Raw genomic sequence first — 26,161 nt, 5'->3', positions numbered from 1 at the left:
TAGTCACAGGCCTTATACTGGACTCTGCTCGTGGATAAACTACTGCCAGAAGTCTCTCTATCAGCCACTTCATTCTTATCTACTTCACCAATTTCAGATCCATCCATATTTGCTGCAGTTTATTTATCAGAATTCCATAGAGTATCCTGCCAAAACCATTTTATAAAGTCCAGCAATATCACCATATACCCATTATTGTTATCCAACTTAGCTGTCACTGTATTATAAAAGAAGAGTGAGGCATAACCTGCCTTCACAAAACCATGTTGTTCTGTCTCAATATAGTATCCCATTCCTGGATTTTTCCCTTAACCAATGTTTTCAATACCTTCCCACATTCTGAGATGTTGATTGGTCAATAATTTGCTACCTCAGTCTTGAAGCCTTCTTTATGAATGGAACTATTTTCCCATCTTTCAACCTCCTTGGGACCAACCCAGCCAGGGCCAAGACTTACATTAAACAATGATCAAAAGCACTGCCAATTCTGTAGCACGTTCTCATAATACTCGAGCTGGTATACCATCTAACCTCATAGCTGTATTCACATCAAGGTTATATAATAATATCCTGTGCACCTCCAATTTATCTATCTGTTTTCATATAAGCCCTTCTCTTTCTTGTTACTGCAATATCTCCATCTGGATGATATACTCTTGCCAAGTACTTGCTTTTAATATATATTAAAATACAGTATGTAGGCAAAAAGACCAAACAAGAAAAAATTCGCAGAAATCTGCAGTGTGTCGGGATGAGAAATTACTTCAAAAACTGAGTTCAATGGGGATTAAAATGAAAGAGTTTTTCTTAATATTCCATATTGAGATGAAAAAGTCTTTCATCATATTTAAGAAATTAATGAATTGGACGATCTCAAGCAATAAGATTGTCGCTTTTCCGAAGGGCTCTATTAAAAGTGCCCTAGCGGCATCAGGAAGGTTATTACAGGTCAGTCTTCTGTCAGATCCAACTTCATCTGCTTATATTGTCCTGACAGAATTGATTAAGATATTTTGCATTTTTTTTCTTCTACAAGAATGTTTTAAAGGAGCCTTCATAGCTCAGTCGATATAGATGGTTGGAAAATTTCCCTTTGATTGGAAAGACCAGGGTTTGATTCCTGTCAGTGACATGAGGACTTTATCTGGTCTCTTTTGATGAAAGGTGAGTTAGGCAGTTTCATACAGAGGTAGGGGGGGGGGTTTCACCCAGAAACTTGAGTTTTTTTTGTAAACAAAAAAGGCCAACCGGCCTCCTGAACACACACTTACAGACATAGGGCACACCAGGAAGCATAGGGCTAACCACCTTATCCTTGGGGCGGATACAGTTTGGAAGGGCTTAGGACAGCCAGTGGCGTAGCTAGAGCTTTTCTCGCCTGAAGCGATTCCTGAGTTTGCCGCCCCTCTCAATACACACCAAAAATACTACAAAAAGTCAAAACTATGTATAGGAAAATAAATTAAAACGCTATGTTTATGTTTATTTTAGTTGTAAGTATAATTGTTAAAAACTAATTATTAATTAATAAAAATTACTAAGTTAGCATAAGGTCCATGCGGTTAGCCTAGTGGTTTGATTATTAATTAATAAAAATTACTAAGTTAGCATAAGGTCCGTGCGGTTAGCCTAGTGGTTTGATTCCCGTCGAAGACGTGAGAAACTTGAGGATCTTCCTCAGGCATAGCCAAGTTAGCCGGTCTTGGGAGCGGGCAGTAGGGTTTTTTCCATGGTTTAGTGACAGGCTGGTTGGGAGTGGTACTAACAAGTAGTCGCATCTCTAAGTAAATACCACGCGGACCCTGCACAGGAAGCAGGAATAACGTGCAGTAAAAGAAGAAGAAGACTAAGTTAGCATAAATAAAATAATTGTCAAAAGATAAAATTGTGTCTCACGTGAAAAGTGCTGCCAGGGGTGGACCCCCCCCTCCCCTAGCTACACCACTGAAGACCGTTACATAACAGGCCAGTAGGCTTAATACAAAAAAGGAAGAAAAAGAAGTACTTGCTTAATAATTCAACTATTTTGTCTACTTCAGTCACCTCCCTACCAGAATTTAAAATTATTCTTCCATAACCATTCTTTTTTTTACTTGCCACATTCTGAAAGAATCCTTTGGGATTACCTTTTGCATAATCAGAGTAAGATGATTTTGCTTTTCTTACCATACCAATCACCTTTCTGGCCTGTGCTTTGTACTGCTCATGTTCTTGCTGGTCACCTTTCTCTTTGAATTTCCTCCACAAATTTTTGCTTTTTTGTTGCTTCTGCTTAATGATGCTATTTATCCATGTGACTTCCACTTGATTTATTCTCTTGATTGTAGGGATGCAGTCTGCTATCACTTCCCTCAAACATTCCTTTACCACCCTCCCATGTGCTATTAACATCCAACCTTGCAGTTTCTCATACCATGACATTGTTCCAAGCATTCATCTTAATTTGTCCTACTTATCATATCCGCTCTCCACCCAAAAGACTGCGGGTTCAAATCCCACCGTGGGTATGGATATTTGCAATTGTCTGTGAAAATACCAGTGGTGGTAGTGATTGGTGATAGATGGTATTGGTGTAGATGATTATGGTAGTTGCAGTTCATTGTAGTTGATGGATTGAGTGGTGAAGATGGAGAGTTTTAGAGTAGGTGCCCCCCCACAATGAGTCTTTGGACTCCTTGGAGGTGTCACAATAATAATAATAATTATTATTATTATTAATTTCCAGGGAGTCAGAGACTCATTGAGGGAGGCCACATACTACATGCACCAGCTATCATACTTATTCTTCAATTCATTCACACTGCTTGCACTCATAACATCCAATGGCAATCCATTCCAGTCATGCACCGCCCTATGAGAGAAAAATCTAGCCCTCACTCCCTTCTTAGTGGCATTCATTCTTAACTTCCAAAGATGCCACCTTGTCCTTTTCCCACTATCCATAAATTGAAAAATTCTATCAGATGAAATCCTGTGATGCTTATTTATCCATGTTTAAAAAACATGGATAAATTTACAAACTTACAAACTTCTGAACCTTTCAGAAGTTTGTAAGTTTCAATCATATCACTCTTCCTTCTCCTTTTTGCTAGTGTCTGCAGTCTATAAATTCTCAATCTGTCTTCATAATCAGTATTCTACAATCCTAATATCATTTTTAACTCTCCTTTGTACTCTCTCTCCAGTATATCAGAATCACAACAGAAACCAGGAGATGAGAACCCTGCACAATAGTCCAAGTTAGGTCTTATCAAGGCCTTGTAAAGAGGCAAAATGACATCCTTATCTTTACATGTGCATGTTCATTTCAGCATTGCAATTATCTTTTGAGTTGTATTTACAATCTTTGCTTCATGGCTGCTCCTGAACTTCAACTTCCTATCTACTAACACTCTATAATCCCTAGCCACATCAGTTTCTTCAAGCATTATCCCACCAATATAATATGACATTTGATATCTAATCACACCCAAGTGCATGACTTTACATTTATTAACATTGAAATAATAGCCATTTTCACATGCCCACAATTCCAGCCTATGCAAATCATTCTGCAACCTGCATACCATTAGCACTCCTGATTATCCTACCTATTTTTGCATCATCAGCTATATGTCATATGTCAAATCCTTCTCAATGTCATTAATGTACAGATTGAATAGCAATCAACCAAAGACTGTCCTGAGGCACACCACTGGTTACATTGAATCTTGCAGATTCACATCCCCCATATATGATTTTGATATCTGTCAGTCAGCCTATCCTTATCCATGCTAATAGTGTATAATTCAATCCCATATTCTCCAATTTATGCAACAGTATTCCATGCTATATTTCTGTCAAAAGCCCTAGCAAAATCCAAAAGTATCATGGTGTATTCATTCCTCTTGTCTAACTGAGTGATAAGTTCCTCCATAGCACAACTGGAAGAACAATGGTACATTGCACCCTTCGATTAGAAAAGGCCTAAGTTCGATTCTCGTCATGCCAGGTGGAAGATTATTTATATGGACTTTTTCAATTGAAGGTGAGTTAGCTGATCTCATATGGAGATAGCAGGGTTTTTTCTCCCGGAAACTCGGGTTTTACATCCTGCATACAGACAAATCGGCCTTCAGAACACACGCAATTTACAGACAAAAAATACTATTAGTGGTGGTGGTTGTGGGCAGTAGATGACATTGATGTATGTGATTGATAGTAGACGTTCTGTGTAGTAGTGGAGACGGACAGTTGTACAGTAGGTGTCCTCTCGCAATATGTCTTCGGACTCCTTGGAGGTGTCACGAATAATAATAATAATATTATTATAGAATGTGAAGAAATTGCTAAAACATGACCTTCTCTTGGGAAACCGATGCTGTTCATTGCAAAGTAGAGATTCTCTGTCAGCCCATTTCTAAATGCGAGCCCTAACCAATTTTTCCAAAATCTTCACCACCACTCCTGAGATACTAATTGGTCAATAGTTGAATACATCGGTCTTTGCACCACCCTTGTGCAATGGAATTACCATATGTTCTTTCCCCTGCAGAATCTTCCCTGTTCTGAGACTCATAATAAACTGGTCAAAAGAATAGCCAGTTCAGCTTAAAAAACTCTTTTAGCACAAGTGCTGATATCACATCAGTCCCTATTGATGAATTCTTATTCAGTTTATGCAACAGCTCTAATACCTCGTCTTCACACACCTGAGTTTCTTCATCCAGTGAAGAGGTAGCAGTGAGCTCAATGTCATCTACACCAGCTTGATAGCATTTAACAAAATGGGCACTCATTAGTTGAACAATCTCTTCTACATCTGTAACCCTCACACCATCTGCATTCAGAAGAGTTATTCTTTCATATTACTTGCAGCATATCAGTAGAATTCTTGTTGGTTGTCTTTAGCATGCAGAGCCAGTTTCTTTTCATTCTCATATTTTGCTGTCTGTATAACAGTTGTGACTATTCTAGCCTGCTGCTTATAATTTTCATAATGCCCATCATCCTTATGCACACGATATTCCTTCCACATCATCCTTTTCTTAGGAATCTCTTGCTTAATAAGATTGCACATCCATTTGACTCCTATCCTATTTATTCTTCAAACTCTCTGGATGCACTGTGATATCGCATCATTTAAGTATTATTTAAATGCTTCCCATGCACACTCAATATTCTTCCCATCCATCAACCAATCCCATTCCACTGAATTCCGTTAGTTATAATTTCCTGCTTTGTAGTTCAGGATGTAACCTTTTCTGAATGGAACATTCATAAACTACTCTCCAATGTCTACCCTGTAACTGCCTCTCAACAGTTTAAAAGTCTCAATTATATCACCTCTCCTTCTATCCACCAAACTCTGCATTCTGCATTCCCTCAGTCGATCCTCATAACTCATATTTTACAGTCCTGAAACCATCTTTGTTATCCCTCTGTACCCTTTCCACAGTCAATTTATCCCCTTCAAATCCTGGGGACGAAATCTGAGAACAATAGTCTAAGTGTGGTCTGATCAGGGCCTTATACAATGGAATGATAACTCTTTTATCTCTGCAGGTCAGTGTCCTTCTCAGTATTGCAGCAATCCTCTGAGTTATCCTCATCACCCCCAGCTCTCTTGTTTCCCCTACCTCCTCCAATCGAGTACACATCCTCCCATCAATGGATCCCAAACCTCCAGACTTTACATTTTGCTTCATTGAACTGACAAACCCATTTATTTGCTCATCTGTCTAGTTTATTCAAATCCTCTTGCAGGGCTGCACATCTGGACTATTACTGATAACCTTTCCCAACTTCACATCATCTGCAAACAACTGAATGTCCCCTTGCAATCCATTGACAATATCATTGATATACAGATTGCACAATACAGGTCCCAGTACTCAGCCCTGTGGAACCCCACTTGTAACCTTCTGCTTCCTTGATATTGCCCCATCATACACAACTCTCTGATACCTATCAGTCAGCCAATCCTGAATCCATTTGACTAATCCGACATTTAAACCCATGTGCTACAACTTAAATATCAGCTTATCATGTGGCACCCTGTCAAATGCCTTTGCAAAATCCAAAAAACTGGCAGTATATGCCTTTCCCTCATCAACTGCTCTTGTCACTTTATTATAAAAGACAATCATATTACTTAAGCAAGAGTGTCCCTTAACAAATCCATGTTGATTCTCACAGATAACATTACCCTCCTCTACCCAATGCTGTATATAGTCCCTCACTAATTTCTCCAAGACCTTAACAACTACTGATGACAGACAAACAGGCCTATAATTAGATACTTCCAGTCTGCTACCGCCTTTATGGCACTATCTTACCTTCCTTCCATTCTCTGGGTACCTTTCCTTCAGACTTTTATTGAAAAGCCAGATCAACGGAGCTGTCAGTTCTTCACATTCTCCCAAAACCCGTGGTATAATTCCATCCAGTCCAACAGCTTTATTGGTAACCAGAGTACTCAGCATTTGGAACACACTCTCCTCTTGCACCTCTAGACCCTGATCCTGCCCTATCCCTCTAGTATTAAAACCTCCTCCAGGATGAAATACTCCAATAAAGTGCTCATTGAACAACTCCACTATGTCTTCTGCATCAGTCACTCTATTCCCATTTTTATCCCACAATGTCATTCTTCCACAATCATTTCTCCGCCTACTGGCCGCATAGCTAAAAAATTCCATAGAATTTTCTTTGGATCTTAGTGCTAATCTCTTCTCATATTCCAGTTTTGTGTTCCTCACCATTCTGGTTACTCTCCTGGCCTGTGCCTTATATTCTTCATGTATCTGGCCTCCACCCCTCTCCTTGTATATCTTCCATAATCTCTTTTTCAACTGCAGTTCCTGTTTGATATCGTTTGTCATCCACTTTACACCAAATTGTGTCCACTTCTACTATGGAATATAGCTTACTATTGCTGCTAACAAATATTCTTTCACAATTTCCCAAGCACTAATGATATCCTGGCCTTCCAATTCTGCCCTCCATGGAACTGCCTCTAGTTCAGTGATGGGGAATCTTTTTACCCAGGTGTGTCAAACATCTTTTTTTTTTTAAATATTGACATTGTTAATGTACCACTTGCATACGTGGATTATAAATTTAACTACTTAATCATATATGGTGACTTATACATATCATAGGCTATTTATTTAATAGGACATTGATATACAATCTATGAATTCATATTATACAATTAATTTAATAAACTGAAATTATTGATATTAGTTTTTTCATCAGAATACCAATATTTTTCAACATCCAAGGTGTGTCACCACCTCAAGTGTGTCAGTGCTGACACGCGTGTCATAGGTTCGCCATCACTGCCCTAGTTGATACCTAAGACTACTATAATCACTCGTGTTATAATTCCACATACGTTCCCTTTTCTTTGATACACCGGCATGTCTGTTCATCTTTCAAGTCAAAACCACATGGTCACTCTCTCCAAAAAATTGGTGGGAGAGATGTCATCTCGCTTATTATCAGCTCTTCTGATGCTATAACCAAATCCAAAACTCTTGAACCTCTTGTTCCCTCCATCACATGCTGCCGAAGACATTTGTCCTTCAGGAATTCCAGAAATTCTATCCCCTTCTTACTACTTGCATTTTCCTCTTCCCAGCTTATACTACTGTAGTTAAAATCTCCCATAACCATCATTCTTCTTGCACTTGCCAAGCTCAACTGCCTAAACATCTCCTGGTCCCCACCCTCTGTGCTCCCTGGTTTATAGCAACACCCCCAATAAATATCCTGTCTTGGCCACTTCTACCTCACACCATATGCTTTCAAAACTATTTGTGTCACTGCCTTCCAAAGCCTCTACTCTAAGAGGACATAAGTCCTCACTTATCATAAGCAGTACTCTACCACCACTTTTTTCTTTCCTATTCTTCCGAAAAATGCTGTACCCTGCCACTTCAATTCCGGTTATTATATCATCCTCCGTCAACCACGTCTCAAAGATCTTTGGCCAGGATGATGCTATCAGTGCCACCAATTCATTTCCTTTATTTTGGATACTCTTGGCATAAGTATAGAGCATAAAAATGTCACTGCTTCTATACCTATCATTGTCCCCTCTCGACCCCCCCCCCTGGGCTCAATGTTTCCTGATTCAGACAATTTTTAATTTATTTTTATTTTTATTTCATTATCTTTGTATATATTCAATATTTCATCTAATAAAATATTAGGTATATTTATTTTTGTAATATATCAAAAGTATATACTGTATACTTTTTTACTTTGTCAAATGCTTTTTTGTAATCTATAAACGAAAGATGAGTTTCTAAATTAAATTCTCTTCATTTTTCTATAAGTAATTTTAAACATAAAGCTGCATCCATTGTTCAGCGTCCTTTTTTTAAATCCATTTTGACATTCTAATAATATTTTTTGCTGTATATTTTCAGTTTTTCATTAAGTATTCTACTATATATTTTGTAGATAAAAAAAAAAAAAAAATCAGCTAACTCCTTTTTGTATTCAATAAACTAATACATAGGTATTAGTTTATTGAATTTTTTATGAAATTTTTATTCCATAAACTAATACTCTTTATCTCCTTTTTTAAATATAGGTATTGCTCCTATATTTAAAAAAAGGGGTTAAAGAGTATTAGTTTATTTTATTCCATTCTATTGGTATTTGTCCATTTGTATATTTTTTATGTAAAAATTTTAATAATCTTATGAAGTTTTTTCCAGCAAATTTATACAGTTTAGAGTTTATCCCATCTTCTCCTGCTGATTTGCCATTTTTTCCCTCTAATTCTTTCATTGTTATTATATCATTTAAAGTATTCTGTAAGTTTCTGGTGTAATTATTTTTGATGTCAGTATTATACATCCAAAGATCTGTAAAGTAATCCAAGAATTCTTTTACATCTATTTCACAATTTATATTTGCAGTTTCTTTTATATCTGCATTCATTTGTTTTAGTATTTTGTACTCATTGGATCTCAATTTTGTATATGTCATTTTTTAGATATGATACAAACTTTTTCCGGCTTTTTCTGTGTCTCTTTCTGTTTTCTCTTTTGGCTATTATTATTATTATTTTATTATTATTATTCAGGCCTCCATGTAGTCAAAACACTCATCGTGGGAGGTCCTTTCTAAGAAACACAAGTCTATCAAGACTCATCGAGGGAGGTCCCTCCTAGGAAACACAAAGTCTATCATACCACTCCTTGAATGTATTGACCGTTCTCGCTCTTACCACTCCATCAGGCAATGCATTCCATGGTTCAACCACCCTCCATGCAAAGAAACCACTCCTCACCCTCTTTCTCACAGTTTCCTTTCGTAACTTCCAGGGATGGCCCCTTGTCATGACTCCTACTCCTTCCTGCTGTTCAACCAAGGGAAAAAACTCCCTAGTGTCAACCCTGTAACCACCTCTCAACAGTTTAAAAGTCTCAATCATATCACCCCACTCCTTCTTCTATCCACCAAACTCTGCAGTCCACACTCCCTCAGCCGATCCTCATAACTAACATTGTACAGTCCCGACACCATCTTTATTATCCGCCTTTGTACCCTTTCCACTATTAATTTATCCCCTTCAAATCCTGGGGACCAGATCTGAGAACAATAGTCTAAGTGTGGTCTCATCAGAGTCTTATACAACGGAATGATAATGATTTTATCTCTGCAGGTAAGTGTCCTTCTCATTATTGCAGCAATCCTCTGCGTTAACTTCACTACCTATGCAATATGCCCCCATAAATTTCAGGTTTCTATCAATTATCAAACCCAGATCTCTTGTCTCTCCAACTTCCTCCAGTTTAACTCCTACCATAGAGTATGCAGTGTCCCATTGATGTGTCCCAAACCTCAAGACCTTACATTTTGCTGCATTAAACTGACACCTCCCCCATTCATTTACCCATCTATCTAGCTTATTCAAACCCTTCCCAGCTTCGCATCATCTACAAACAACCAAATATCCCCTTGCAATCCACGGACAATGCAATTGATATAAAGGTTAAACAATATAGGTCCCAGTACTGAGCCCTGTGGAACCCCACTTGTAACCTTCTGCCTCTTTGATATTGCTCCACCATACACAACTCTCTGATATCTATCGGACAGCCAATCCTGAATCCAGTTGACCAATCTGACATCCAAACCCATGTGTTGCAACTTGAATATCAGCTTATCATGTGGCACCCTGTCAAATGCCTTTGCTAAGTCTAGGAAAATGGCATTATATGCCTTTCCCTCATCTAATGCTCTTGTACCTTTATCATAAAAGGATAGCATATTGCTAAAACAAGAGTGCCCCTTCACAAATCCATGCTGACTCTCACTGATAACATTACCCTCATCTGCCCAATACTGTATATTGGGCAGATGAGGGTAATGCTATCTTACCTTCCTTCCATTCCATGGGCACCTTTCCCGCAGTCAGACTTTCGTTGAAAAGCCAGGTCAAAGGCACTATCAGTTCCTTAGGACATTCTCTCAAAACTCGTGGTGAAATACCATCCAGTCCCACAGCTTTACAGAGTACTCAGTATGCGGACCACACTCTCCTCCTGCACCCCTAAACCTCGAACCTGCTCTATCCCTCTAGTATTCAAATTGACTCCTCCAGGATGAAATACTCCAATAAATTGTTCATTGAACAATTCTACTATGTCCTCTGCATCAGTCACTCTATTCCCATTTTTATCCCACAATGTGATTCTTCCACAGTCATTTCTCCTCCTACTGGCCACATAGCTAAAAAATTCCCTAGGATTTCCCTCTGATCTAAGGGCGAATCTTTTCTCATATTCCAGTTTCGCCTTCCTTACCATACTAGTTACTCTTCTAGCCTGTGTCATATATTCTTCATGCATCTTCTCTTCACCTGTCTCCTTATATCTCTTCCATAGCCTCTTTTTCCCATGTAGCTCCTGTTTAATATTGTGTCATCCACTTTACTCCAAATTGTGTCCTCTTCTTTGCTACATGGAATACAGCTTACCATTGCTACTAACAAATATTCCTTCACAATTTCCCAAGCACAAATGATATCCCAGCCTTCCATTTTCTCCCTCCATGAAACTTCCCCACGTTGACATCTAAGACTATTATAACCACCTGCTTTATAATTCCACATACATTCCCATCTCTTTGATACTCCTGCATGTCTATTCATTTTCCAAGTCAAAACCATATGGTCACTCTCTCCAACTGGTGGGAGATGTCATCTCAGTATTATCAGCTCTTCTGATGCTGTAACCAAATCCAAAACTCTTGAACCTCTTGTTCCCTCTGTTACATGTTGCCTAAGACATTTGTCCCTCAAGAATTCTAGAAACTCCATTCCCTCATTGTTATATGCATCTTCCTTTCCCCAATCTATACTGCTGTAGTTAAAACCTCCCATAACAATCGTTCTTCTTGCACTTGCCACGCTCAACTATCTCAACATCTCTTGGTCTGTAGCAACACCCCACTAAATATCCTGTCCTGCCCACCTCCACCTCACACCATATGCTTTCTAAATCATTAGCCTCCACTCTTAGAGGATATAGGTCATCACTTATCATAAGCAGTACTCCACCACCACGCTTTAGCCAGCCATAGCCAGCAACTTCTATTCCTGTTATTATATTGCTTGTCTTTTTTTATATTCAATTTCATCTTCTTGTTTTTGCTACTTGACCATCTTTTAAAGCCAGCTTTTTTATTTTCAGTTATTGTTTTTATTTTATTGTCCCATATATGTAATTTTTTATTTTTATGATATTTTTTGCATGTCCCTAGACTTTCATATGCTGCTGATGTAATAATTTCTTTTATATTATTCCATTCTTTCTCAATGTCTTCATTTTCTTCTTTTTTTTCTAAATAGTTATTAATCCTCTGTTGATATAAATTTCTTATACTTGAATCATGTAGCAGTCTTACTTTGTAATTAGATTTTGTTTCTCTAGTTTGTTTATTTTTTTGTATTTTTTGTAGCCATTTTGGTGGAAACCTTAGTTTTGCCTGCACTAAATAGTGATCTCTGTCGATTTCTAGGCCTCTTCTGGCTTTAACATCTAGGAAGAGGTTTGCTGCTTTTTTGTTTGCTATGTTTTAGCAAAATGCTTGCCTTTTATGATAAAGTTACAAGAGCATTAGATGAGGGAAAGGCATATACTGCCATTTTCCTAGACTTAGCAAAGGCATTTGATAGGGTGCCACATGATAGGATGCTATTCAAGTTGCAGCACATGGGTCTGGATGTCAGATTGGTCAACTGGATTCAGGATTGGCTGTCCAATAGATATCAGATAGCAATAGCAGCAATATCAAAGAGGCAAAAGGTTACAAGTGGGGTTCCACAAGGCTCAGTACTGGGACCTATATTGTTTAACCTGTATATCAATGACATTGTCCGTGGGTTGCAAGGGGATATTCGGTTGTTTGCGGATGATGAATTGGGCAAATGAATTGGGGGTGTCAGTTTAATGCAGCAAAATATAACATCTTGAGGTTTGGGACACATCGATGGGACGCTGCATACTCTATGGGAGGAGTTAAACTGCAGGAAGTAGGAGAGACAAGAGATCTGGGTTTGAAGATTGATAGAAAACTGAAATTTAGGGGACATATTGCAAAGGTAGTGAAGATAACTCAGAGGATTGCTGCAATAATGAGAAGGACATTTACCTGCAGAGATAAAATCATTATCATTCCGTTGTATAAGACTCTGATCAGACCACACTTAGACTATTGTTCTCAGATTTGGTTCCCAGGATTTGAAGAGGATAAATTAACTGTGGAAAGGGTACAAAGGCGGATAACAAAGATGGTGTTGGGACTCTACAATGTTAGGTATGAGGATCGGCTGAGGGAGTGTGGATTGGAGTTTGGTGGATAGAAGAAGGAAGGGTGATATGAATGAGATTTTTAAACTGTTGAGAGGTGGTTACAGGGTTGACACTGGGGAGTTCTTTCGCTTGGTTAAACAGCAGGAAGGAGTCATGACAACGGGCTATCCCTGAAAGTTACAAAAGGAAACTGTGAGAAAGATTGTGAGGAGTGGTTTGCATGGAAGGTAGTTGAACCATTAAATGCATTGCCTGATTGAGTGGTGAGAGCGAGAATGGTCAATGCATTTAAGGAGTGGATGATAGACTTTGTGTTTACTAGGAGGGACCTCCCTCGATGAGTGTTGATAGACTTGTGTTTCTTAGAAAGGACCTCCCACGATGAGTGTTTTGACTCCATGGAGGCCTGAATAATAATAATAAAGTAGTCTATTATTGATTTTTGTCCTCTTGCACACCATGTATATATATGTATATATTTATGTTTGTAAAATGTATTCATTATTTTTAAATTATTATATATTATATAATCAATGAGTCACTTTCCATTTTTATTTACTCTTGGTTCTCCAAATTTTTGTATATTATTGTTAATTTGTTTCATTCCTATTCTGGCATTAAGATCTCCGTCTATAATTATATGGTCTGTTTTATTTAATTTTTCATATATTCCTTGTAGCTCTTTGTAAAAGTAATCTTTCGTATTATGTCGTATTATATAGGTGGAATAATGCTTGAAGAAACTGATAAGGCCTAGGGATCTTGGAGTTTTTGTAGACAGGAAGTTGAAGTTCAGTGTCATATAACAAAAATTGTAAATACAACTTGGAGAATAATGGCAATGCTGAAATGAACCTTGACATGTAAAGATATGGAAGTCATTTTGCCTCTTTACAAGGCCTTGATAAGACTTCACACTTGGACTATTGTGTGTGGTTCAGGTCTCCTGGTTTCCATTGTGATTCTGATATATTAGTGAGAGTCCAAAGGAGAGTGGAAGAAAGAGGGGTGATGTGATTGAAACTTTCAAACTTCTGAAAGGGTTGTACAGAATTTCCGTACATAGAATTTTCCATTTTTTGGAGGGTGGAGAAAGAATGCGAGGACATTCATGGAAGCTGAGAATGAATGCTGTCAGGAGGGGGGGGGAGTAGGGCTAGATTTTTCATTCATAGCATAGAGTAGTGCCTGATTGGAATGGATCCATTTGCTGTTCTTTGTTTGCAAGTAGCATGAATGAATTCAAGAACATGTATGGCAGCCAAAGCAAATAGTATGGCCTCTCTTTATGAGTTCCTGACTTCCTGGAGAACTCTCTTAATAATACTCCATTAAAAATCCATTAAGCCTCCAACATGATCTCTTAATAATAATAAATTAGGATGGATATGAAAAATGGTGATCATATACAGGGTGATTCAAAAAGATGGACTCAATTTTGTAAGTCTATATATCAAACATAGAACTAGTGACAAATATGATGTAAAGTATATTTGATTATACTCACAATAAAGTTTATAGATGTTCAATGTGCACCCCCTCTGGCCGCATGGATAACATAAAGATGGTAGCTGAATTCATCCTATACTCGAAGAAGGATGCCTGAACTTTTTCCCTTACACAGACAACCTGTTTGCTCAAATTGATAATTACAACGACAAATGCTCTTCCTCATTGGAGGTTTAATGTCGAAACGACGACGAAATGCACGCTGCACCGCAGTCACTGACTCAGTTTTAATGAGCTCACAAAAGCAAAAAGTTTTGTGCTGCATAGTAGCCATGTTTCTCACAACTGATGAGGCTGTGCGCTAGGCAAGCAACTCTAGCAGTAGTATTTCAAACTACTGCTAGAGTTGTTTGAAAGAGGAAGTCCTGAAGGTACTTCCTCTTTCAAATGTTATGTAGACTATTCATATGCGATGCATAGTTCAGGAAATATAGCCATACAAAATTGAGCCCATCTTTTTGAATCACCCTGTACAAGTGTGGCTAATGGACAGATACCAAAGAGTTGTATATAGAGGACAAACCCCAGGATAAAACAGTTGACGATTGGCGTATTCCACAAGGTTCTGTGCTTGGACCACTACTTTTTTGTAAATAAATGATATATTATTATTATCTGAGACCTCCATGGAGTGAAGGACTCATCGAGAGGCTACAAATCACCAAAACCAGCTGTCTTCCCCTAAATTCGTTCACACTAGATGCACTCACTTTTTCCTAAAGGCAGACTATTCCACTAACTCACCACTGCTCTGTGAGAGAAAAACTTAGCTCTTACCCCTTTCTTGAATGTGAAAAAAACTAACCTTTATGGATGCCACCATGTTCTCTCCCCATCTTGCATATAGCAAAAAATTTTATCAGACAATATCCTCTAAAACCCATTCAGAAGTTGACAGACCTCTATCATATATTATCCCTCTTTCTCCTGTTAACCAGAGTCTGTAATCCACATACTTGCAATCTATCCTTATGATCTAAATCTGACAATCCAGATATAATCTTTGTACTCTCCTTTGCACCTTTTCCACAGCTTCTTTATCCCCTTGGAAGCTGGGAGACTAAATCTGTGCACAATAATCCAGATGTGGTCATATCAAGGCCTTAAAAAGAGGCAAAATGACTTTGTTATCCTTACATGTCATGGTTTGCTTCAGCATCACAATTATATTCTGGGTTTTATTTGCAACTTTTGCTATGTGACCTTTAAACCTTAAATTCCTATCCACCATTATGCCAAGATCCCTAGCCTTATCAGTTTCTTGTACTTAACCCTGCAAATATAATATGCTGCTGGAAATCTCATCATGTGAAAGTGCATAACTTTACATTTACTAACATTAAACTTACAAACATTTTCGTTTGCCCAAATTCCCAGCATATTCAAATAATTTTTTAAGTCCTGGATATCAGTGGCATCCTTGATTGCCCTGCTATCTTTGCATCATCAGCAAACAATTGCACATCTCCTGTTAGACCCACTCCCTAATGTCATTAATGTATAGATTGAACAATGATCCTAGGACTGAACCCTGAGGTACACCACTGGTCAGCTTAAATCTGGCAGAGTTGCTTCCACCCTATACCACTTTTTGATATCTGTCTGTCAACCACTGATCCATGTCAAGAGTTTATATTCTAGTTCCTTATTCTCCAGCATAAACTGTAGAATAAGGCACTATTCATTGGGCTGGCGTGTAATTAAAGTGTCTAAGAAGGGGACACTGCTGTTATTTTCTTTTTCACATGTAGTTCACATTGTATAACAGGACATATATATACAGGTATCCCTTGCTTAATGCAGGATTTGATTAATGCTGCGAAATTAATTGCAGCAATCCCTTGATATACGCGGCAAGAGTTTTGATTAACGCACCTTTAACCCTGCTGAGCTCGTATGTTTAATATAAATATTCTTACACAATTCAGTGTATATAACTGGTAATTAGCTTACGGGATTAACAACGCATATGAAGGATATTAATTAAAGGCAACTTTAATGAATAACTTCTATATTTCAGCAACGTCACGTTGCCATCTTCAGGAACATAAATATATGGTATGTGCATGCAGGCACTAACAAGAGCAAATGAGGAAGAAGGCAAGAAACTAATATTGTTCCTAAAGTCGTAATGGTGCCCTCTGGCGGGTTAATTTTGTTGTCTGTATCGTTGGGATGAAGTTCTCATAATGTAAGTCTCTCAAATTTAGGGTAGTTTCATGCACCCAAATTTGTTGATGTTTGGAACGTTTTTTAGAGCTACTGATGATTCCTTGATAATCCTGAAATCCTGATATTTGCTGTCCTGCCTGTTTGGCCAAAGTAGGACAATTGCACAACTTGCAGCTGCAAATTGTGCTACTTTGGCCAAACAGGCAGGACAGCAAATATCAGGATTTCAGAACACAAAGACTACAGGCACTTTCTCGTTCAATAGAAACCAATTGTGGAACATTTCTTTCCTGAACATGTCACATGCAGGTGTACAGATGTTGCATCACTCCTAAATAATACTTACCGTTCACTGTGGTGCCCTCAGAAACAAATTTGCGGTGGATAATTCCAGCAGCGTTGAAAAAAACAATGACCATTGTCTTGTTGTGAAGTTACTTAACGTGCAAACTTTGTTTTGCTTATACTTGAATAAAGGATGAAACCAAAAATATAATTTCTTGGCATCTTTAATTTATATTAATATATACAGGTATCCCTCGATTAATGTAGTTAATTAATCCCTTGATGTTACCGCATATATCAAAATCGTGTTAATCAAATCTAATAATCAATGGTAAAAATTACAATTTGTTCATGATCGATTACTGTATTAATAATTCATTTTATATGGTACTCTTTTAGGAAAGATAAAAAATGAATACAAAGTAAATGCTTAATAAATACTTGTACCTACATTATTTACTGCGATTTTTTTTATCAGAAGAAGTTATCACGAGTCGTTTGAACGGTTTTAGTTTTTTTCTTATTGGCATAAATTCTATGATAAAAAGCAAAATGACTCTCCAGACCTCAGCAAACAAGCAATGAAACATAAAGAAAAAACACTGCAAATATAATATATGGTGGTACAAATTAAGTTAATATTGAATCGAACATTATTTCATAGCCGAATATTGAAACTACAAGAGTTTCCTGCCAAATATATAGAAACTAATAAATTTAGTTTAATCCTTTATCCAAGTGTGAGCAAACAAAGTTTGTGCCTGAAAGTATCTTCAGGACTGGGATAAGGTGGTACAAAACCAGGTCGACTCCTTGCAAAGGTGGAGAAAGCTACCAACAATCCTATCTCAGTATCGCCCATAACGCAAAACACAACTCCTTGCGGATATGCCTAATGTTATGCATTAAGGGAAGGGCCACTACCCAGACTAGTTTCGACCTTTATTGAGGTCTCTTCAGTGGGAGCCAGGCCCAAGTGGAGATACCAACCAGAAGCATTAGCAAGGTCATCTCTACCTATAGGAGTTGCCAAATGGTGTGCCACTTTTTAATAAATTACTCTGGATTTAGAGAAAGATGTTGAAAGTTTATTTTTCACTTGGTTAGAATATAATAAATTTAGTTTAATCCTTTATCGAAGTGTGTGCAAACAAAGTTTGCACCTGAAAGACCTTGCTAATGCTTCTGCCTGGTATCTCCACTTGGCCTGGCTCCCACTGAAGAGACCTCAATAAAGGTCGAAACTAGTCTGGGTAGTGGCCCTTCCCCTAATGCATAACATTATACATATCTGCAAGGATATGTGTTTTGCATTATGGGAGATACTGAGATAGGAGTGTTGGTAGCTTTCTCCACCTTTGCAAGGAGTCGACCTGGTTTTGTACCACCTTATCCCAGTCCTGAAGATAATACTTTCTGGTGCAAACTTTGTTTGCTCACACTTGGATAAAGGATTAAACTAAATTTATTATATTCTAACCAAGTGAAAAATAAACTTTCAATATAGAAACTAAAAGTGTCTAAGAAGGGGACACTGCTGTTATTTTCAATTTCACATATAGTTCACATTGTATAACAGGACATATATATACAGGTATCCCTTGTTTAACGCGGGATTTTATTAACGCTGCGAAATTAATTGCAGCAATCCCTTGATATACGCGGCAAGAGTTTTGATTAACGATTAACCCTGTGGAGCTTGTAGCTGATCTGACAGATACATGCAAAATGTTTAATATAAATATTCTTACACAATTCAGGGTATATAACTGGTAATTAGCTTACGGGATTAACAACACATATGAAGGATATAGAATATATCTTTCATATGCATTGTTAATCCTGTAAAGGCGGCGCACTTCACTGTGCGCTGCCTGTGAAGGAGTTTCTGACTTTGAAGTCAATCTGTGTGATCGAACAACTCTCCCCACACCCTATTCACCAGATTTGATTCCCACATACTTTTTTCTCTTCCCAAAGATAAAGTGTGCCTTGAAAGGGGAGCGCTTCAGCAACATTGAGGGCATTCAACATGGTGTGACCCAGGCACTGACGGATGTTCCCATTCAGGACTTCCACATACCTTCAAACACCTGTAGAACAGATGTAAATGTTGTGTGGTGTGGGAGGGAGATTATTTTGAATCTGTGTAATTGACAATTCCAAATATAGTTCTTTGTTTTGATATAATAATTGTTATCTCATTACTTAATGGGCACACTGTGAATATCCGTTTCCACTACTACAGCCACTCAGGACTTGCTGACCATGCTTTGGACACCTGCCATAGAATACGTTGGATGAAGGCACTCTGCTCCATCACAGCAAATATAAATACGAAAGTTTTCCTTTAATCTCTTATTGCCATAAGAAACCACTCTAACCTCAAAAAATTTGGTTGCATGAAACTGTCTCAAATTTGGGAAGCTCTCATGCTTCGTACTTCAGCCCAGCAGCCAAGGATGTCGAATTTAGCTCACTAAGGACACTGTTTAGGACTTTAGGCCTACTCTCAGTTGACATTCCTCAGCTTCACTACTTAGTGTTGTACCTGCATACACATATCTTATTATATTTTGTTCCCTGATGATGTTAATTTGACTTTGTCAAAATATTGGAAGTACAGGTATCCCTCAATTAACGCGGTTAATTAATCCCTCAATGTTATCGCGTATATCAAAATAGCATTAATCAAATCTAATAATCAATGGTAAAAATCACAATTCATCCATGATCGATTACTGTATTAATTATTCGTTTTATATGGTACTATTTTAGGAAAGATAAAAAATGAATGCAAAGTAAATGTTTAATAAATACTTCTACCTACATTATTTACTGCAATTTTTTTATCAAAAGAAGTTATCAAGAGTTGTTTGAACAGTTTTAGTTTATTTCTTATCGGCACATAAATTCTAGATAACAAGCAAAATGATTCTCCAGACCTCGGCAAACAAACAATAAAACATAAAGAAAAAACACTGCAAATATAATACATGATGGGAAAAATTAAGTGGATGTTGAATCCAACATTATTTCATTGCTGAATATAGAAACTACAAGAGTTTCGTGCCGAATATATAGAAACTAAAAGTTTCGGCAGATGCAAGCATAAGCAACCTTATAGGCAATTGGTAGTAAAGGTGGAGTAAGCTCCAGATCACTTTCCTTACTATTTTCCATAATATAGAGCACATCTCCTAGAGATATCATATATGTAGATTTATCATACATGTAGAGGACATATATGATAAATAAGCCTTTGGCTCTCTGTTTCAGTAATACATGAAGGTTTATTTATTTTCAGTTACAATCTAGAAATTATCATTATTATTCAGACCTCCATGGAGTCAAAAGACTCCATCATGGGAGGTCCTTTCTAAGAAACACAAGTTTATCAAGACTCATCGAGGGAGGTCCCTCCTAGGAAACACAAAGTCTATCATACTACTCCTTAAATACATTGACCATTCTCACTCTCACCACTCCATCAGGCAATGCATTCCATGGTTCAACCACCTTCCATGCAAAGAAACCACTCCTCATCCTCTTTCTCACAGTTTCCTTTCGTAACTTCCAGGGATGGTCCCTTGTCATGACTCCTTCCCGCTGTTCAACCAAGCGAAAGAACTCCCCAGTGTCAAACCTTTAACCACCTCTCAACAAAATTGAACAAAGAATAAAAACAACAACAATTAAACCATACTATACTGACATCGGAGGTCACAGTATCTCTCAGATACAATTTACTGTCAAATATCACAAACCTTTACATAATGTGTTAAACAAAACTGACAGCAAATAAAAGTGCGGAATATCACTCATAACTTATGAATGCACAGCTACTCATAGCCTCCAAGCTATATGCTGAATTGTGTAAGAATATTTATATTAAACATTTTGCATGTATCTGTCAGATCAGCTGCGAGCTCCGCAAGGTTAAAGGCGTGTTAATCAAAATCTTGCCACATATATCAAGGGATTGCTGCAATTAATTTTGCCGCGTTAATCAAATCCCACGTTAAGCAAGGGATACCTGTATTAATTAAATTTATTTTAGTTAATATATTAGTCTCCAAAATGGAGTAATGGTTTTGGAGTAATCTTGGAAAGGCCTTCATGCAACAGCAGATTGACAATGGCTGATGATGATGATTATTCCATGTTGTAATTTCCTTAAAAAATGCACAATAAATAGCCAACATATATGCCTTACCACCAGACTCCCTATGAGGATAGATGAAGGATTATATCAATATAATGAGACTAAAAACTTTGGATATGATAGAAACATTTAAGTTACTTAAATGTTTAATACAACTAGATGTCATTCCAGGAAATTGGGTTAGAAAATATAGTTAGAAAAGGTATCAGGACTATATTTTTTGCTTGCAGTTGTGAATGAATGGAATGGGTTGCTGGCATCAGTTGTGAGTGATTTGTCTGTTAGTGGATGCAAGGAGAAGAGTGATAGATATTCCGTGGATAGTTTAGGCATCCCATAATGAGTCTTTGGACTCCATGGATATGCCCGTGCATTAATAATAATACCTTTATCTAATTTTCTAATTAGATAAAGGTATTATTATTAATAATACCTTTGCATAAATTGAAGCAAAAGGGAGATGGATGTGAAACTTGTGATTTCGATAAGAGGGTGGCCAGTGAAGAGATATCAAAAAGTGGTATATTGGTCGAAGAGAAAAAAGATGACTAGATGAGTACCATAGAGCCTCTGCTGTTTAGTTTGTACATCTGTAATATAGGAAATGATTTAATGGGAAATATCAGTTCTTTGCTGATAATGCAAAGCTGGGAAGAGCAATAGTCAATGAAGATTTAAAGATCCTGCAGGATGACTTAGGCAGGCAGAATGGGCAAAGATGGTTGTTTTTTAACATAGCCAGATGTCAGATCATGTACTTTGGGATGAAAAGATCACAGGCTGTGCACTACACTGATGGAACTAAACTGCAGGAAAAGAGGCCAGGGATTTGTGGGTTATTGTGGACAGGAAGTTGAAGCCTAGAAGACATATCGTAAATGTGGACAAAACAGCATATCAGATTATGTGACTGTTGAAGAACACACTGACAAGCAGAGATACGGAGATTATTATTCTCCTTTATAAGTCTACATCTGGACTACTGTCCTGGATTCTGTGAAGATGAGAGGATTCAGAGGCAAGGGATAAAATTATAGCAGGTCTGCGAGCTTCAGAAACTAGCTGACAAGCAAATAAGAGGAGAGATGATAGAAGCAAAATTATTAAAGAAGGTTTAAAGGGTTGACATAGAAGACTTCTGTCAGTACATGGTAGAAAGGGAAAGAACAAGGGATCACACCTGGAAATTGTATAAGAGTATGATTAACAAGGATGTTAGGACTAGATGTTTTGCTTGGAGGCTTATCAGAAGTGGTGCGATATGTCTTCTAAGTTTCAACTTCCTGTCCACAATAATCCACAAATCCCTGGCCTCATTTCCTGCATAAGGAGAAGTGTGATAGGAATTGTGTGGACAATGGTTAGAGTGGGTCTCCAATGATGAGTCTTTAATTCCATGGAGATGTCCTAGAAATAATAAAAAAGTAGGCAAGGAAACAGTTTGTTTTTATTTCAGTGGCAATACATCCGAGTAGGGAGTCTGCTGTTGTGAAGAGATGATTTCAGAATGTTAATAGGAAGAAGAACCCAAATGGAGGTGGGAAGTTAAAATTATGGAGTACAGTGGTGGAGAAGAAAATGTTAGCTGCTTTATTCTAGTGCTATTCTAGGTTAACTTCGGCAGGTGTTGAAGGTAGCAAGTTTTTCACTTGGTCAGAAAATAAATTATACTTGACAAAAAAATTATATTATTTTAACTTTTACTCAAGGATTGACATAAAAGTTTGCACATGGTGTATCATCATGTCTTGGCTATCAGCTATACATTAAATTGACATAGGCTCCTATAATGCACAGCACACTTCCTTTCATACATGTATATATTGCTGTGCATTAGAGAAAGGGTCACTACACAGACTTGTTTTTATCCATTACTTGAGCATGAGAAAACAAAAGGTTACACATGAGATATCTTCTCAACTAGGCTGCTTCTATATATATAGAAGCTATCAGCTTTGCATCAAATTGCTTCAGTATTCAATAAAGCACAGCACACCTACTTTCAGATACGTATGTATATTGTGTGCACTATGAGAAGGATCACTACCCAAACCAGTTTTGATCTTTATTGGTCTCATTGAGCTGAGCCTGTGGAGATACCGAGAGCTAATTTATTGTAGAAGTCTGTACAAGCATGTTAGCATGGTCAGAAAGTAAATTAAACTTGACTAGAAATTATAGTCTTGTTTTTATCCTTTATCCAAGCAAAACAAAAGTTTGTGCATGAAGTATGTCCACAACTATAAGCCCTTCCCATAATGTATATATGTCTGAAAGGATATGTGCTGTGCATTATGGGATAGTGATATAATTTGAAGTGGATAGCCTCTGAGAAAAAGGGCATTGTGGAGGCAGCATAAGAAAAGTGGAAGTAACCAATTTCATGAGGTCTACAAAGACCAGACAAGGAGGGTGACTTGGTTGGTGAGAGCAGCTAAAGAGAGGTATGAACAGCAGTCAGCTAATGAAGCCAAAAAGAATCCTAGGGAGTTCTTTCGATATGTAGCCAGCAAAAGAAAGAATGATTATGGAAGGATGACATTGATTGGAGAAAATGGCATAAAGACAGCTGTTGCAGAATGTGTGGTGGAGATACTTAATGAGCAGTTCATAAAGATCTTTGAATCTTGTGAATTTGACTTCATGGAGAGATTGAGAGCAGTTGATGATGGGAAGGAGAGACTGGCTGTAAGTGAGCAAGAGGTGTTTAGGGAGTTGAGTAAACTAGATGTAAATAAGACTGTGGAACTTGATAATATATCACCGCATATTCTGAAGGAATCTGCCAGGGAGTTGACACCTGCCTTGACATATTTTTTTAATAGGAGTCTTGCACTTGGTCAAGTTCCTAAGGAGTGGAAGAAGGGGGCAAGATTGTGTCACTTCGTAAAGGAGGTGATCAAACTCAAGTATTAAACTATAGGCCTATCTGTGTGTCAGGTGTTGTGGTTAAGTTGTTGGAGAAACTTGTGAGAACTAGGATCCAGAGTTAGGTTGACAACAATGGTATTATCTTTGATGGACAGCATGGATTTGCTAAAGGGAGGTCATGTTTTAGTAATCTAATAAAGTGACTACTTCCTTGGACAGAGGAGAAGGATACACAGTAATATACTTGGATTTCGCAAATGCTTTTGATAGAGTACCTCATGATAAGTTGACAGTCAAACTAGAGCAGATGGGGTTGGATATTAGATTAGTACATTAGATTGGAGACTGGCTATCTGATAGGTATCAACAAGTTGTGTATGGGGGGGCGTGCGATATCCGGGAAAAGGAAAGTCACTAGTGGAGTGCCTCAGGGGTCTGTTTTAGGGCCATTACTGTTTAACTTGTATATTAATGATATTGGCGAAGATTTGGATGGGGATATTCAGTTGTTCGCAGATGATGCAAAGTTGGGACAAACTATAAAGAGTAGTGAAGATGTTGTGGCCTTGCAAGAAGACTTGAATAAATTGAGTGATTGGGAACGGAAATGGGGATGTGAGTTCAATGTTGCAAAATGTAAGATTTTAAAATTTGGAAAACAAAGATGGGATGCAGAATTTATGCTTGGTGAGAGTATATTGTTGGAGGTAGAGGAAATGAGAGATCTGGGGGTGATAGTGGATAAGGATCTAAAATTTAGGAGACACATCACTAAAATTGTGAAGACAACACAAAGGCTTCTGGGAATGATGCAGAGGACACTGACATGTAGAAGCAGGGAGATTCTTGTTCTGTTGTATAAGGCTTTGATTAGGCCACACATGGACTGTTGTGCCCAGATTTGGTCACTGGGTTTTCAGAAGGATGGAGAGATGTTGGAAGGATCCAAAGGCGACTGACTAAGATGGTTTCTGACCTCTGGAATGTCGAGTAAATGAGGAAAGATCGAGAAGATGTAATTTGCAGAGTCTGGTGGAGAGGAGGAAGAGGGGAGATATGATTGAGACCTACAAGTTTGTAAGGGGTTGTTATAGGATCAATGGTGGAGAAGTTCTACAGAGAATAGTGGAAGATCAGGGGAGAACCAGAGGTCATCCCTGGAAACTGTATAAAAGGGGTATGAATAGGGGAGTGAGAGGCAGGTTTTTTCCTGCAGAGTTGTGAATGATTGGAATGCCTTGCCTGAGAGTGTGGTGTCTGCAAGTAGTTTGAGTGTGTTTAAGACATGGTATAATGAGATGTGTGTGTGTGATAAAAGGACCTCCCAGGTGAGTCTTTCACTCCATGAGGTCTTGGAATAATAATAATAATATACCAGTAGTGTAGTCACAAAGTGCTTCACATGTAATATAACTTTTTTGCTTACAGTTCGCTTAAAAGTAGAATATAATTTCTTGTTGGATATAACATACTTCACATGCAAATATTTGTTTACCCATTCCTAAGTAAAGGATAAAAACAAGAAGATAATTTCTTATTAAGTATAATATACTTTCTGGCAAGTGAAAAAAAAATTGTACCACTATCTCTCATTTAGAATATTTGAATAATACGTGGTATGTGATTTGGTCAGAAAATATGACTCTTGCATTGATTTAGCTTAAGTATCTCCATGAGTTTATATTCCACTTTTGAGACCTCAGTAAAGATCAAAAATCATTCTAGGTAGTATCTTCCCATAATATATGGCAATATACATGTCTGTAAAGAGGTGTGCTGTGTGCATTATGGAATACTCAGGTAATTTAGAGTGAGGTCGACAACCTCTATATATACAAGTAGCCTAGTTGTAAAGATACTTTACTTGCAGACATTTTTCCTGCTCTTGCTTGGTAAAGGATAAAAACAAGAATTTCGTGTATAATTTAGCTCTTGAAGGTATCATTCATTAGTTAAATTCAATACGGTCTTTAGTCATCTGTCACGGATGACTGTCATTAGTATGGTCTTCCACAAAGACCATATTAATGACACATTTGATTATCATCTTTTGTATCACAATCCCATTTCACTGATATGTTAATTTCATTAAAGGTAAACTTTTTGAATACTGTCATAGTGGATATGCAGAGAAAGAATGATGAGCTAAAACATCGATTAGATATCATGGAGACTCAGATATTCTTTGATGGGAACATGTAAGTAAAATCAAACTGCAAAAAAAAAGTTAAATCAAGTCTAATTTAACTTCTTGAGCAGAAATATTAGCAATTATATTTCTGGTTAAAATATTTGATATTTTAATATTTTCTTTATTGGAATATTTTATTTAAAAATATCT

At 37.5% G+C, this 26,161-nt stretch overlaps 1 protein-coding gene across 2 annotated transcripts in view; it reads left to right on the top strand.

Annotated features, from left to right (window-relative positions):
* The window catches only part of LOC150098004 (uncharacterized), a 307,571-nt gene that overhangs the window by 263,750 nt on the left and 17,660 nt on the right, over nt 1-26,161 (top strand). For both annotated transcript variants that reach the window (XM_090406477.1, XM_090406476.1), the window contains exon 14: nt 25,915-26,018. In XM_090406477.1, the coding sequence (XP_090262603.1) occupies nt 25,915-26,018 (104 nt within the window). The remainder of the gene's footprint in view (nt 1-25,914; nt 26,019-26,161) is intronic.

Source organism: Typopeltis vanoorti, chromosome 16, assembly GCF_054136105.1.
Source record: "Typopeltis vanoorti isolate ZY-2024b chromosome 16, IOZ_Tvanoo_1.0, whole genome shotgun sequence".
In the NCBI taxonomy this organism is placed as follows: Eukaryota; Metazoa; Arthropoda; class Arachnida; order Uropygi; family Thelyphonidae; genus Typopeltis; species Typopeltis vanoorti.
Note: the sequence above shows the minus strand (reverse complement) of the source record. Positions and strands in the feature narration are given on the sequence as shown.